Source organism: Protopterus annectens, chromosome 13.part0 (genome assembly GCF_019279795.1).
Source record: "Protopterus annectens isolate FY-2018-M chromosome 13.part0, PAN1.0, whole genome shotgun sequence".
Classification (NCBI taxonomy): domain Eukaryota; kingdom Metazoa; phylum Chordata; order Ceratodontiformes; family Protopteridae; genus Protopterus; species Protopterus annectens.
The window spans coordinates 911,352,333-911,369,426 of record NC_056747.1 but is presented as its reverse complement, the minus strand read 5'-3'; the positions used below and the strand labels follow the sequence as shown (position 1 = coordinate 911,369,426).

The 17,094-nt window shown below is 38.8% G+C and overlaps 1 protein-coding gene across 2 annotated transcripts in view; it reads left to right on the top strand.

Moving 5' to 3' along the window:
- Window positions 1–14,255: 14,255 nt before the first annotated feature.
- The window catches only part of RUNDC1 (RUN domain containing 1), a 492,478-nt gene continuing 489,639 nt past the window's right edge, over window positions 14,256–17,094 (top strand). The window contains exon 1 of one of the 2 annotated variants that reach the window (XM_044054664.1): window positions 14,256–14,744. In XM_044054664.1, coding sequence (XP_043910599.1) covers window positions 14,370–14,744 — 375 coding nt within the window. In that variant the 5' untranslated portion in view covers window positions 14,256–14,369. The remainder of the gene's footprint in view (window positions 14,745–17,094) is intronic. The other variant, XM_044054665.1, reaches the window with a different exon arrangement.

Below are 17,094 nucleotides of genomic sequence, written 5' to 3'. Positions count from 1 at the left end.
AAATGATCTACCAGAAATCCTCCCTCAAACCCCACTCATTTTATATACAAATGACTTGGTCACCTAGACAGCTAGCTCATCTCACTCCACTATCAAAAGCCAATAAGAGAATGACCTCAGCTCTTTCACATTGGCTAACTTAAAAAACATCTTGTACACTGAAAAAACAAAATGCATGATTTCTAGCGCTAGACAAAAACTTACCTCCCTCAGTTCATCAACACTGAAACATATACCACCAATACAACAAAGTCCTCAAAAATACAACATTTCAATTACTTGGGTATTTGACTAGACCAATCCCTACACTTTCATTTCCATGTCAGAACCATAAAAGCCAAAATTAACTTTCTTCTTCTTCTGGGCAAAAAGATATTAAACTTGCCTCCAGAAGACAGAATATATATCAGGAAATTAGTGTTACTTGCTTAACTTCAGTATGTTCTTCCATCATAACCAATGCATCCAAGAAAAAAACTAGCTTCTCTACAAATCAGTCCAAACAGCATATGCAGATTTATCTCCCTGGCTGCTCAAAAACAACATCACTGCTCAGTGCTATGAAAAGCAACTGCTCCCAATAAAACAAAGATACACACTGTTACTACCATCACTAACAAACAAGCTACTACACTCCATGACTTTCAAGTTCCTCAGGCTGGCTTACTAAGAGATCAACCTCCTGCAACCTAAGATCCAGCACTCCCTTGCACTAAAAATCCACCATAGTAAACTCCACCTGTTACACACAGCTTCTTAACTATAGCCCTACAACCATAAAATGCATTGTGAAATTAATTAAAACTAGCAGATGCAGACAACATAACTGAACTACACATCACTCCATTTGGTTTTGTGAAAGGCACTTCCTGCTCCCTTAACCTAGTAAACTTCTTTGAAAAGGTTACAGTGGACAGTGATCACTCTATATACACTGCTTATCTTGACCTGGCCAATGCTTTTATTACTATTTTCTACACTTAATGTGCACCCCTAAATTGTCCGTTGGATTGTAAACTGGCTATCCAACAGATCCCATATTGTGAAAGCTGCTGGTAGACTCTCTGAGTGTAAAATTGCAATGAGTGGAGTGTCATGAGGATCCTAGTTAGACCCTCTCCTGTTTTTCATTTATTTTGCAGACCTTCAAGCCAATATTCCAGAAATGTGGTTGAATAAGTTTGCTGATGACTGCAAGATGGGTATAGTTATCTTCTCATTGACTGATACTAAACAGTTCCTGTAAGGGTGAGAATGTGATGGTGGAACTATTGTACTAAAAATCTTCTCAGGTTAAATGCAAAAAAGTGTAGCATGATAGTATTCAGCAAAAAAAATGTTAAAATGCTGCCACCTTGTATGTTATGAATAGTACTTCTCTTAAAGAAGAAAGCAGAGATGGTCATAAGAGACCTGGGTACTTATGTGGGAAATTGTCTGTCATTCGATCAAAGTGTTTCCACCACAGTCAGGAAATTCTTTTTTCCAAACAAGTTATTTACCTAGGAAGTATCTTCAAGAGCCAAAGAAGTCATCCTATTCCTTTATCAGACCCATCACTAAATACAATTCTCCTTCGGAATGTACAAATCCAAGAATATCATTTAACTAGAAAGGAAAAATTTCTAACAAAGAAAATGAATGGTGTTAAATCCTCAACTATCCTCAAAGTTTAGCACAACTCTCATTACACTCAGCAGTCTATCAGCTGCTCCACTGTGATCAGTGTCAAACTTTGTAAACCCACATGCTGACCACAGCATCCATTCATCACAATACTGTTGGCACTCATCCACTGAATACTCATCCTAAATCCCCCATCCTCTTCTCTAATCCATTCCCAAATTATTATCTTACAATCTATACCCCCATGTCAGTATACTCTACCCCAATCCCCCCTCCATTCTCTACAGTCAAGCATCTCTACCAAAGAACCTCATTTTACTTCTTTTCAGTTCTTCTTAGTACCCTTCTCTCTTTACCTCCCTCACCTCTCTTTCATGAGGTGCACTGCAAATAACTATCTGTGTGAACATCATCTCTTGCAGACAGTGTAAATACTGTAAATGATGAGTCATTACCAACTGTGTAAACTAATTAGATATTGACCCTTTACTATGTAACCAAATTTCAGTCAGCATTCTAATACAGTTAACGATCTTAGCACACCCATTTTCTTTCAAAGCACAAGTTTGCTAAAATCCCTTTCCAATAAAACTGGATAGGTTTTTGGTTTCATGTCTCGTTTATATGGGAGATGGTTATCAGTATTACGAGGTGTGGTGTGTGGTGTTCTGTAGTTTACTTTTTTTTTTTTTTTAAGTGAGTTTTGGTGGAATTTGACTCAAAGGAAAATACCACCTTCTACTGTAGTTAACCCAGAGTTTTTTTTTTCACCCACCATTTTATCCCTATTAAAACCTCACACTGCTTCAGAAAGGAATTTGTCACAGCCTGCGTAACAAAGTCTGGGCAGCAGGGATTCTATAGTTTTCACTGGTCATTACCAAAACTATTAAAACCTGGGACTGTTGCAGAGGTCAGTAAAATCCTATGAACAGTTTAAGTAAAACTCTTACAAAGAGTTGCTTGAGAAATATTTTTATGAAGAATACCAGAAGAGTTAGAATTTAACATAAACTCACTTGTAAATACTTTCATTTTTGGCCAATGAAGTGCTGCCTTTATCCAAACAACTACAAAATTATGCACAATGTCAGAAAACTGATACAGAAAAAAGGTGTTTTTTGTCTCATATACAAAGCTTCTACTGACCCCATCCTTTCAGATCTACTGCATATCCATAAGCCCAGCAGTGGCAGAAATGCCCTCTCAGGAGAACTAAATCTCTTTTTTTTAATCTAAACAGAAAAATGGAGGGATAGCCTTGTCTCACTGAGAATATCACTTCCCTGCAATCATATTCCCTTATTCTATTTAAGTGTAATCTGGATGAATGGATGGGAAACTGAAAGTTCATCCCAGGTCTCACAGCCTTGCCCCTTGTAGGCAGGAGTAGCATATATCTGCCCCTGAGCTATCCTCATGAATAACACAAAATAATCTTGGGGATAAACTTACCCAAACTACTAGGCCTATAAACTTTGATTAATTTTATTTATTTATTTTACATTTGTTAACAGGAAAAGTCAGACTGGACACATGTCCTTTTTCAGCGGAGGCCCAGGGAGGAAAGCTCTATGTACACAGTAAAATATTACATTAGACAGTTGATATACAGTTAGATTGCATGCAATCATATATAGTATCCATACACTTTTTCTATTAATAATGCTGTTGAAAAATAATACCTTAAAAAGGAGTTTAGACATCACATACTTCAGAGTATTTGGGATATATATACATTATAAAATAGCTGATAGGATGACATATGTATAAATGATAGATTGTATAGGAAGGGTTCTGGGGAGACAGGATAGGTATAGATAGGGAAATAATGAGTTGAAAGTGGATGGGCTGATAGAGAGTAGTAGGTGGTAAGGTCTAAAGGTAGGGTAAGCAGGAAAGTTGCAGACATATAAAGGAAGAGGAATAATTCAAAGGGTGTAAATAATAATAGTACTGGTAGGTGTGCTGTACATAAAGTCAGATGGATATAGGAAAGGAAGATGACACATAGAGGGAGAAGCAGAGAGATGTAACAGGAGAAATTATACTGGGAAGTAGAGTAAGGAAGGAGAAGTAGTGGGGTGGGAAATAGAGATATGCATTGGTAGGCTGAAAGTACTAGTAGGAGATTAGTCTGGGTTGTTGCAGTTACATAACCAAAGATGCTGAAGATGGGATTTTATGGCTTTTTTGAAGGGGGTGAGGGTAGTTATAGTTGTGATATTGGGGGGAGGCTGTTCCACTGGTCAGCAACAGAGTTGCTGTAGAGGAATTATTAATAAATGGCTAGGATTAATAAGATCCTCACTGACCACCACCCTAGTATGTAAATGTGGCCCTATGAACACAGGTAGCTGTAATTTATCTTACTAGTTGTCAGAAATGACCGACGATTGAGCAAAGATGAAAATATTGACAATTAATAACATATGGGGGAGGGATGGTCTGGAATTTCTTTAAGGACCACAGTTTTAGACAATTGAAATCTTGCTTCTTCACCTATTTTGTATTGAATAAAATATAAATTGATCATAAAAGACCTTAACCAGCTTCTGCTTACACTATGCACATGTCTGAGTATATCACTGGGTAATCACTTGGATTAGGGACCCCCTGGTGTGCAATACATTTGCAACAGTTTAATGTTACTGCGTGCATCTTTCATCCATTTGTTTTTTTTTTCAGAAAGTTTGAAAACAGTCTTTAACTATTTGACCTATTTGAGGTTACATAGGATCTGAAATGCAAAGGCATCATTTGTAAATGCTAGCGTCCTAGTAGTTGGGTCTCCTAGCAGTAGTGTGCATACCATGAAAGTGTTGCATTAAATAACTGACAGTAACTGTTTCATATCATTTAAAGATTTGATTGTTGTAATACAAATGCTGTTTGTTAAAATATTGACCTGAAAACTCTTGTAATTATGAGTATTGTAGCGATTACTACTGAGGGTAGTAATATTGTGGAATGTAGAGCAATTAAGTGTGATTAATGACGATTAGGTTCTTTCACGATGGCAAATCCTACTTATTGTACTACTATATCAGAAGCATTGTAGTTACTACTGATATCGCTTGCATATTACAAAGGAGCATTACTGCTGTTTCCATAGCATATAGCTTGTTTCTTAGTCTCTAAAGCAAATAGAAAAGGCCAGTATTGTGTATGTAGTTGCCAAATGGAAGTGTAACTCATGTGAGCACCTCTACAGCATTAGCTGCTAAATAATAGGGGAGCTTGGTTTTGTATTCAATGATTTAAGCAAAGGTTATCTTAGAATTCAACTCCTTGGAGGCATCTAGTCTGCTGATTAAATTTAAAAGCATTATATTTCAAGTATTACGGAACTTGTCTGCTGTTTATTCCATGCTGCATTATATTTAATGTACTGCTGAATTGTTTGTACTTGTATCAGGGTATTACAACTGCAGTGTTTAACTCTAGAAATTTCACTTAATTGTTAGAATCACTGCATTTGTAATTATTAGACCACTACTTTGTGCTACTCTCACTTCTCCTAACCTCTACCCCTTTACCTAAGAATCTTTAATTCCTCTCCTACATCCAATCCCTTTTCCCATTCTGCCATCTCCCTTTTATCTACTAATTCTTGCTCTCGTGTCCCTTCTAGTTCATAACATTGGGATCAAGCATAAAGTTTGTGAGGTCCAGTGCATAAAAGAACTGCAGATAACCCCTCTGCCAGGAAAGGACCTTTCACCTAATACTCCAGAAATATCCCCACTATAGTGTATGTTGTCTTTACCTAATAAAGCTGCTCTTGCTATTTCATAGAACAGGCTCATTTGGTATGCACACTTGCCGGATGCTAGCAACAAACCTTTTCTACCCAGAATCTGACTCCTATAACCTAGATTACTGCTAATAAATTCCTGGAATACTATATTGCTGGCCTCATATTTTGCTCAGTCCAGTTATAGATTGTAGCTGCTAATAGCATGGTTGGATAGGCTTTCTAACTATAATTGGATTATCTGTCCCATTCCCACCTGGCTGATTGTTTTCCTTAGGCTAAGCCGATGGCCTTGTGGTTTCAGCCCTGTTCCGTTCCCTTCGCTCAGGCTCTCTCTGTTCCCCTACCCTGCCTCTATTTCCCACCCACCCCCACTATACCTAGACTTATACTTACCTGTAACCACACCTTCTTTTTACCTACCAATCCCAGCACAACCAACCATACTTTCTAATTACATCAGGCAATCTCTGTCTTCTTAAAATACCACTTGCACTTATAGCACTATCCCTGACATTACACCTATTGACCCTTTTTATCATGATAAGTTTAAGACTTACTCTACTCCTTCTAACCTCTAGCTCCTTGCTTCTTCTATTATGTATTCTATCCTCTTATGACACTCCCCTTTATCTAACCAATTTTCCACCCTGGCATACCTCCACATATCATATGCAACAAAAATCTCAACAGTACCTTATAACTCCCACCCTCTTCCACACCACTATCAAAGACTACTATACCCTCAAATACATCCCTAAACTAACTAAATCCTCAAACATGCTAAGATTTACTAGACTCAAACAAACTTAGCAAGCTTTACCATCTCATTACCAAACAACTAAGCCTTGCAGGTGATATTCATCCCAATCCTGATCCCATCTCTACCCAGTTTACTCCACCAAACCCATCACAACTAAAACTTGCCAAAATCCACCAAAGAACCAAATCATCCCTCCTCTTCCTGAATTTAAATGTAAGAATGAGAGCCAAAAAACTCATAATCTACATGCACTATTATCTCACTATTTTCTCCTGATATAGTCACAATAACAGAAACCTGGCTAAAACCAAATTTTGACAGAAATGAAGTCGCACCCCCAGGCTACAATATCCTATGTAATGACAGAATAAACAAAAAAGGGGGAGGTGTAGCTATCTTATACAAAGACAACCTCTCTCTGCACCTTCCTAACCCTGCTATCCCTGACATGACAAATGCTGAATTACTTCTAGCTAAGTTAACTATAAACTCCAACAAGCACCTTAACATTATAGGGGGATATATACCCCCAGCCAATAACATTCCACACTTGAAAACCTACTACAATGGTATTCCTCATCCCTCCTCCAGGAGACCATCATCATGGGGATTTTAACACTGATTGGCTACTGTGCTCCTCCACAACTCCAACAACCCACATTAATCTGTATGGATTTACCCAAACAATAACAACTCCCACCCAGACCGACAAAACCACTAAACTCAACTCCATACTAGACTGGATTCTTGTTAACTCTCCCCACCTATCATCCCACTCAGGTTGCCAACCTGACAACTTGAGCGACCAGTCCCTGACCTTTCTCCTTAAAGTACGCAGTCATCCAACACAACAAACCACCTTCCGTACTATCAGGAACAAAAAGAATTTTAATTCTAACAACTTTATCTCAGCCCTACAAAATTGCTATTGGGATCATCTTAAGACAAATGCCCCTAGATAAAGCAATACTTTCTTTTAACAACACCTTTCTTGATATCCCCAACATTCATGCTCCACCTAGAAATATTAGAGTCAAAGCCAACTATGCACCCTGGTTAACCAAAGAAACCAGATCTCTACTCAAAGCCAGAGACAAAGCCTGGTCAAACTACCATAATAACAAGACCAGTATTACTAAACAACATTTCCTTGAACTCCATAATAAAACCAAAAAGCTAATTAAAACAGACAAATCCAGCTACTTCCAAAATATCCAAACCATGTATCTTAATAACCCTCAAAAGTTCTGGGCTGAAGTAAATAACTTACTACACCCATGGAATGTCACTATTCCCACTCCAAAAACAACTAATAACCATGAAAATGTAGCTAACCAATTCAACACTTTCTTTACTGAGTCCATCCAAACTCTAGCCAATAATCACACTAAGTCCAATCCCTCCTCCCCTAAACATGATTACAACTTACCACAAAACCCAACCAATCAATTTAAACTACACCCAGTCTCTACCAGTTACATTAAAAAAAACTACTGAAAAAAATAAAATCCACCACTCTAGCAACTGATAACCTCTCCCCAGAATTTCTGCATATAGCAGCTGAAGCTATCTCCTATCCAGTTGCCATACTCATAAATAGATCAATAACTCAAGCATACATTCCCACAATCTGGAAAATCTCTCACATTCTACCCCTTCACAAAAGAGGAACCTCTTACGAACTTACAAACTACCGCCCCATTGCCATTCTGTTACCCCTGTCCAAAGTCCTTGAAAAAGTAGTACACTCAACTCATGAACTACCTACTCTCACATAATTTTCTATCCCACACCCAGCATGGTTTTTGTCCTGCTCATAGTACCACAACAGCCATATTGTCCTTTACTAACATAGCTAACCAACACAGAAATAATGCCCAATTTCTATCAGCCTTATTTTTTAATCTGTCAAAGGCCTTTGACATGGTCAACCACAAAAAGCTCATTAGCATCCTTTCCTCCCTTAATATTAGCCATAATGCTATTACATGGTTCTGAAGCTACTTATCTGACTGGCAACAAACAGTCCGATGGCAGCAATCCCTCTCCCACCTCCTCCCAGTCACTTTAGGAGTTCCCCAAGGCTCCATCCTTGGACCCCTTCTATTCTCCTTCTTTACCAACCAGTTTCACTCTGCCATCTCACATGCCACCGTAATTCAATATGCAGATGACTCAACCCTGATCTGCTCTGCCTCCTTCCTCAACATCCTTCAAATCATAACCCAAGACTCCTTCCTGTCTGTAGAAGCCTGGCTAACCAACTCTCAACTTATATTAAATCCCAATAAAAGAAATCTCCTCTTCTGCTCCACTAGGACTCCCCCCTCCCCAACCTTCCACATTTACTCCAAAAACAAAACCTTGATCACCCCTACTGACCATACCAAACTGCTGGGGGGGGTCATAAATGACAACAACCTAAAATTTGATCTCCATATAGATCAAACCATCAAAAAAGTACATACAAAACTTGGCATCCTATATAGGAACAAGCAATTTCTAACTAACACCACAAAAATAACCATTGCCAGAACCCATCTGCTATCTACACTCCTCTATGCATCCTCTGTCCTATCCAACCTCCGTAAAACTGGCCTTGCTAAACTGGAAGTCTGTTACAATAAAATCTCTAAATTTGCCACCAACACATCTTACAAGTCACATCACTGCTTAACTCTTAAACAGCTCAATTGTCTAGAACTCCCTCAACTCCTACATTTCAATCAGCTAACCTTAGTCCATAAAATTCTCCACCACACAAATAACAAACCAGCCCTCAAAGACCTCATTCAGCCTTACTCACCTTCAAGATCCCTCCACTCCAACAATAAACTTCTACTACAAGTTACTAAAGCAAAGAACTCAGCAGGAGAATCCCTTTTCGCCAACTACATATCAAAGCTCTGGAATGCCCTACTAAATGCAGTAGTGACCATTCCATCATCTAAACAATTCAAAATACACCTAAAAACACATCTTGCAAACTCCTGGCTCTGTTCCTGTTGCCCCCCCCCCCCCCCAAGATAAGCCACTTCCACATTCCACTCTTGTCTACTAACACATCTTCTAACCCTTGCTTTAGTGACTTATGACCAGTTCTTAAAGCTAAAAGATTAATGCTCTTTTCAGCTCACTGACAATTTTGTGTATATATCAACTATAATTTATATATCTCTTTCATATTGACAATACTTTGTACATAACGTTTAGCCTTACTGGGCATTATAACTATAGTTGTAATTCTAACATTGTTTTTTAATGTTTTATTATTATGATCATATATGGTAACTATTTCTAACACCATTTTATTACCTTTGTTATTATGAAATGTTTAAAATTTTTAAAATGTGATACTGTTACCGTTACTATTACTTTATGACTTGGAGCTTATCTCCCCAGGCCTCCACTGAAAATGGACACATGTCCAGTTGGACTATCCCAGTAAACAAATATAAAATAAATAAATAAATAATTTTGTTTTTACCAAAAAAGTATTAAACTATTAAAAGATAAATGCTGCATTGCCCAAGTTGCACAGTTCTAACAAAACATAGTTAGTAAACACATTCTCCAGAAGTGACATTCAAGTCTGGGTTCATCAGTATAATTAATTGTGGTGTACTGCTTTGTGAAAGATCTAGTGTCCCCTTAACACTATTAGTATCATTTTACTGTTTTGTGACATTCATGTTGAGTAATAAGGTCTTAGCCCCTTATAATAAAAATAAAAACAGCAGATGTGATGTTGTCCTATCTTGCCTTCATTCTTAACTGGTGGGTTCGGAACCGATTCTCGGTTCCACCTCAGCAGTTTTTACAAGCTTGAGGTCTTCCACTGGCTCATGGCTGTATCCCTATCCCATCATGCCCTAGAAAAGCTAAACAGATCAAGTGCTTCCATTTTGGCTCTGGCTGAGTTGTTAAACTTTTTCTTCTACTTTATTAATATAGTTACTGTTTTTGGCTGTTTTAGTTAGCGATTAGTGTTTATGTAGTATTTTCTCATTTTTAGACAGTTCGTTCTGCTTTTTGCTTCTGGACGTCGTTTCTTTTACCTCAGGCCTGTGTTACTCCCTATCCCGGCTTATATTTAGTGTTAAAGCCTTTTTTACACTTTATTTTAATTTAGAGAGTGTTATTAAGTAGATTGTTGTTTCAGTTGCTTATTTATGACTAAAACAGCAGCTCATTTAAGTTAGAGGGCTGCCATGGCTAGTTTATGTTGGAAGGCTTTCTCCCTTCCCTCTCCCATTTGAGCTAGGCAGCTTCGTTTTCAGTTAGAGAACTGCCACCCTTTTCTTTCTTCTACAGAGTCCCTGACAGTATGGCACTGAGCAACCTCCTACCAATGCTTTCTGATAGCAACTCACATCCCGGGCAAATCCAACGTGATAGCAGACAAACTCAGCCGAGCAATTCCGATGGCTCACAAGTGGTCTCTAAAACTGGAAGTAGCAGAAATGATTTTCCACAAACTGGGCCAGCATTGCTGCGACCTTTTTACTATGTCCATGAATGCCAAATGCAGCAGCTATTTTGCCCTAATCCCTCCTCCAGGGGAGTCACTAAGGGATGCACTTTTACACGATTGGCCCTCGGGTATCCTCTATGCCTTCTCTCCCTTTACTCTGATACTGAAGGTTCTTCAGAAAGCCAGTTCATTGGGAAGCAATTTGATTCTTGTTGTCCCATATTGGCCTTGTCAGATCTAGCTCCCCTTCCTTTGGCCTCATCTCCAGGAGGAGCCGTTGGTTCTGGACCCAGTTCCGGACCTTCTGACTCCTGAGTCAGGAATGCTCCATCCCTCTCTTCACACTCTCAAATTGACAGCCTAGCTGCTCCGATTGCAAATATAGCCAGGCCCTCTAACCTTTTCTCATCTGTGAAGGAAATCTTGATCTCGTCCCATAAGGATTCAGTGAGAAGATTATACATGAGTAAATGGAAAAAATTTTCCTCTTGAGCATTAAGTAACCACATTGATCCCCTTTCTACTCCCATAGGTTCATTCTTGAATTTTTTGACAAAACTGTTTAATGAAGGTGCAGCTGCAGCTACCATTCGAGTTCAGTTGGCAGCAATATCTAATTTTCACGCAAGTGATTTGGGCCAGAGTCTGATGTCTCACAGACTATGCAAAGCTTTTCTAAAGGGCACTTTTTTATTAAGACCACCCATTAAGACCCCTTTACCACAATGGGACCTAAACTTTGTTCTGTCCTGTTTGATTATCCCACCCTTTGAACCTGCATCATCCTGTGATCTAAAGTTCTTGACATGGAAAACAATTATCTCGATTGCCATCACTTCTGCCAAAAGAGTTTCAGAGTTGTAAGCTTTATCGATACAGCCCCCCCTAGATGCTTTTCCACAAAGACAGAGTCTCCTTTCAAAGAAATCCATCCTTCTTACCAAACGTATGCTCAGAGTCCAATTTAAATTAGTTCATAGAACTACCAGTGTTTTTTCCTAACTATGGCAACAACATCAACTGGACGTACATAGACAATTACGCTTCTTCTTACAAAGGACAAAGGACTTCAGAATATCTGACCAATTATTTGTTTCCTTTTCAGAATCTAAAAAAGGTGCTCCTGTGTCTAAGGTCACGCTTTCAAAATGGCTATCAGATTGCATTACCTTTGCATACAAACCTCACAACAAAGCTCTACCCTTTAAAGTTAAAGGTCATTCTACAAGAGCCATAGCAGCCTCATCTGCCTTTTGGGCTAGACTACCAACTGACACAATTTGTGCTGCTGCAACATGGGCAAGGCCTCATACCTTTATCACTCATTACAAAGTACATTTGGCCTCCAGGAACAGGGCCTCTTTTGGGGCTATTGTCCTGGAGAATATTCTTTTGTGAACCGCCCAAGAGAGTGGGTGATAGGGACACTGTCCCACCAGTTAAGAATGAAAGCGATATAGGACAACATCACATAAAGAAGTTATGCACGCACCATAACGTTCCATGTGTGTTGTCCATCTTGCCTTCATTCTTACATCCCAACCTTCTTTCCCCAGCCTTTGGCTCCTGGAGGACAAAGTGGTCAAGTTTGGGAAAATATATTCTCCGACCTTGTCCTCTGCTGTTAAGTTTTGAATCATTTTTTTACTATTACTTGTTTATCAGGAAACAAGATCTGGGGAGCTTTCCTAGGGCATGATGGGATAGAGATACAGCCATGAGCCACTGGAAGACCTTGAGCTTGTAAAAACGGCTGAGTCAGAACTGAGAATCAGTTCTGAACCCACCAGTTAAGAGTGAAGGCAAGATGGACAGCACACATGGAAAGTTATGGTGAGTACATAACTTATTTTTTTTCTATTACAGAACTGTTGCAAACTGCTGTGTCTGTTTACTGTAATTTGGCAGTTGTTGAAAATGGGCCTCAGTAGTCTAGTTCACTTAGCAGTAAAACATTAACAAAAATAAATTTATAACAACCAAATACTCCTTTAAGGAACCACAGGAGCCTTGATTTATTTAGGGTTTTAGTATTTTATTGCTGCCTGTAAAGTAGCTTGTTATAATCAATAAAAACTGAAATGAATGACATTTATATAATGCAGTTTACTGCCTCACCAGATACACTACCTGAGTATTGGTGTTTTTTGCCATGCGTCCCCTGTAAAAAGGCATCAGCTTGTGGCTCAGTGGGATTATCCATCATATAAAAGTATGACTAATAAATAGTTAACTGAACTAAACAATTTCCTGCATACAGTCACATTTTCTGTTTTGTGTCTAATTGCCAGCCCAAGTGATGAAGGGAGAAAATCTAGTTTTGGACCTCAGACGCTTCCTCTCCCTATCAAAAAAGTACACATTCCCACTAAATACTCCCCATGACAACTCCAAGGGACAGTGGATTGTGTGCAACATACTTTGTGAATTATGTGTGTACGTGCATAGATATTTCAGCATGTGTAGCCTGGATTTTCTGTAATACCATTTGTAAACAGTGCAACCCTATCTAATATCTTAGGTGGGAAGCAATTCCTAGCTCTCAACCTCTTAGCACGTAAAAAATCTGGACAAAGCCACAAATATTGGGGGAGAGGACAAAGTCCCAAAAATAGGGACAAATTTTAAATTTTGCTCTTATAAACTAAGAAAGTTGCTAGAATAAAAAGGTTTTGTGTTACCATGCATTATCTGATGGATATGAAGTTTGAAACTCAAGTGTCTCGTCATTATTTACTGAATTCAATCTTCCTGTAAACCGCAAATGAGGAACAGACCAAAAATATGAGGCAAAAATCTGAACAGTTGAGAGATAACTCCTACCCTAAAACGTACTAAAGAAACTACGATTTACAAGCACTATAATGTTTCTGCAAAACCTCTGCCGTCATTAGGGAACTAATCGATTGAGCACCAATTCCGCTCCAACCACAAATTTGGTTATTTATGCTGAGGTCTTGGCACAGGCCGGTGCTCTTAGCTGTCATCCACAGTCTCGCCAGTTCTTCCTGTCAAAAGTCACCTCTCAAGTTGTATTTAGCCACCCACACACAAAAATATATAGTTCTCAACCTTCCATCCCCAAAACGTGGAACATTACGACTCATGATTTAAACCAAATGGACAAAACGTGGAACACTTACTAGCAGCTTGCTGTCAACTTTCACTAGGAAGTTAGGAGGATTATTAAACTGTGTTACTTTTAAGTAATTTTGATGAATTAATGTCATTCAGTATTATTTACAATGCTGCTCTTTTTAAAAAAGTCAACACCAAATGTATGGCAGACCCTTTTAATGTGTAACTGTGGGGAACATGGACATTTTGAATACTCAAAATGAGGAACGTTCTTCCTAATGAGGTATAACACTGGAGAGGTATTTATTTATGAACTGCACTTAAAAACCTACTCGAAGTATTGCAGTGTGATGCCGTGCTTTTGGAATAGCTGCGCCAAGCAAGATTATATGTATTCCTAATAAATTAATCAAATCAAACTAACAGCAACAGCAGCAGTTTGACCCCCCCAAAAAATGTACACTGTGCACTGTAATGGCTCTGCTACCCAAGTAGAAAGTGATAGCCAACACCCCTCTGACTGTTTAAACATTACAGTTGCCTTGGAAACTGTAGGAAGATTATAATTGTGGACGTCACGAATTCCTTTCTTCCTGAAAATGGCGGAGCTGAGGAACGTCTGGTTTCTGCTTTGTTGATGAAGGTGTACTTGCTGAAATAAGAGTCGTAATATGTCGACCGAGGAGCTTTCCATGTCAGACAGCGAGGGATTTGCTGGGGTACGCTGGGCCCCAGTAGGGGCTGTGGCGAACCCCGAAGAGGAGAGGGAGAAGGTGGCAAAAATCAATGATCAAGTCACTACTGCCTGTCCGTCCGAGATGGCGATGACACTTCAGCAACTGCAGGAAGAGCAAGAGCTCCTGAACTCGTCTCTGCTAGCACTCACCTCTCACTTTGCCCAGGTGCAGTTCCGGCTTAAACAAATTGTGCACGCCAAGACTGATGAGAAGGAAAAATTGCTGCTGGAGTTGGAAGAGTTCGCATTTAGGGGTTGCCCTCACGTACTTGGGTGCCGCGCACAGGATGCCCAGATATTGGAAAATTCGGTAAGACTCTTTATTACCGAGGTACGAATGCTGTGTTTGCGCGGTAAGAGTGCTGTCCTTTTGAGAGTAATGTACTGCTCACCTGTCAGAGAGTACCTGGAAAGGAAGGAAAAAAGGCTACAGCAGTTGTGTGACACACCGGGCACTTCCATCATATCTTGCTTTGGATGCATAGTAGAGGCACTGCTGTGTTTTCACATTACATTTGTTTAAATGACTTGCTCTGTGTAGTTTAATCTTTCTAATGCTTAGGAAGCCTGTGGTTCATTTTAAAGAAGAGATGTGCATTAATTCCGATATAAAGAATGAGAGAATGTGTTTATGGTTCCTGAAGTCTGCTAATGTTTTGTTAAAACCTACCTTTGGGTTTGCAAATGAGTATTCTCAACTTGCACTTTGTTCTAGTTTCATCATATGTTTTAGAGGAGTTGTAGTTGGAACTGGAGCATTGTTGTGGTAAAAAGTCAGAATACTAAATTGATGGTTATAGTTTGCCAAAGCTAGGTGGACCCAGGTTTGATTCCGTCATTGTGGCCATTTTCTTATTTCACCATCCCTTTTTGGAGTGACCATCCTTTGCAAGAAGGTCTCATACTGATCTGCAGCCTAGATGTTTCTTGACCTAGTCTGCAGCGTACTGAAAAAAATGACACTCTTTTTAAGTATGTTGATATATCAACTTCATGCTTATACTGCTAGTCATAGTTGGGAGATTTTGAGTAAGCTGGTAGGTGGGGTTGTAAAGGATATTTCAACAAGATAGCCATCCCCTCTTGCAGTGAAACTTATTGCAGCCATCCCAATTTACACCCTTAAATGCCATGCTATAGGTGGCATATTCCAAGCCCCTGCTGCCACATTACATAGTTTGAACCACAGCTTCTCTGTACTTCCTCCAAAACTGTGATTGACTATCCCTTAGTATCTCCCTAAAAACACAAACCACAAGTTCAGACCTCCACTAAAACTTTTATCTAATGAAGCAGTTTAAATGCGAATGTCAGAATGCAGGGCGAGTCACACACATAACAAAACTTTCTTATACAGTTAATTCCTCTTGTGAATAAATGAGAAGTAGGACATACGACATTTACCTTTAATGATTCTATATTTGTAAATGTGTACATGGTTTATCAATTTGTATGCATGTGATTTTGTTACCGCACTTTGTAATTATTTTTACGAAACTTTTTACTGCTACTGTCCTGCAATATTTACATATTGTACTGAGGTGCAATCGCTTTCATGTTACTCCTTTGCTGCATCATGTGTCCACAGTACTTGGTATTACTGTGTGCTATGTAAATGTGTATAGTTTTTTTATATTGATTCTTTACCTTTTCTTACATTTTTTGCTTGTTAATGATCTGTCTGTAGCTGAGTCTGTGGCTGGTCACTATTATCCGTACTCTACCCTGATATCCAAAATCTAAACAAAATAAATAAAATATGCATATACCAAGTCATCTGATTGTGAAATACATGTGAAAGAACATTTGGCTGTATGTGTACAGGTGTGGTAACTTTACCAGCTCTGTGGAGAGAGAAAATAAAATAGATGTGAAGGGAGTGTCAGTCCAGTTTCACAATACATATTAAAACTGCATTCCTGTAGCTTCTTGCCTAGCTTATACCCAGTAAGTGTAACTGCAGTTGTTCAGCGCTCTAAGGTGCAATGCTTTATTTTTTGTGTGTCTGCTGTGTTTATTAATGACGCCAAAAGATGCAATATGCTTGCAGTCATATGTATTTCTTATTTGTTTTTATTTAGCATTTAATATTGTCCTCTTGGAAAGGGAACTCCGAGCAGTGTGCTGTGTTTATTAATGACACCAAAAGATGCGAAACGCTTGCAGTCATATGTATTTCTTATTTGTTTTTGTTTATCATTTAATATTGTCCTCTTGGAAAGGGAACTCCGAGCAGTGTGCTGTGTTTATTAATGACACCAAAAGATGCGATAAGCTTGCAGTCATATGTATTTCTTCTCATTTGTCATGTAATATTTCCCTCTTAAATAGGGAACTCTGAGCAGTGTCCTCCATTCTTATGCATCTTATGGCCCCAGGGAGTGCTTACAAAGTGTTTCTTCTTGAAACCATATATTGTAATTGTCAAACCTAAGTTTACAATTACAGTTCGTAAATAAGGTACGAGTTTCAGTTTCAACATTGTTTGGTTTCACAGAACTTCTAAAATGTCAAACTTTTGAAATGCTTACTTTTATAACTTTGATTATGGATGTTATAGGTATTCTTTCTGACTGTTCATCTCAGTCTGCCCACACCAGTGGTATCTGCAAGATTATGAACTATTGTCAGTCCCTACTAGGTGTTTTTTTCTTTTTTTC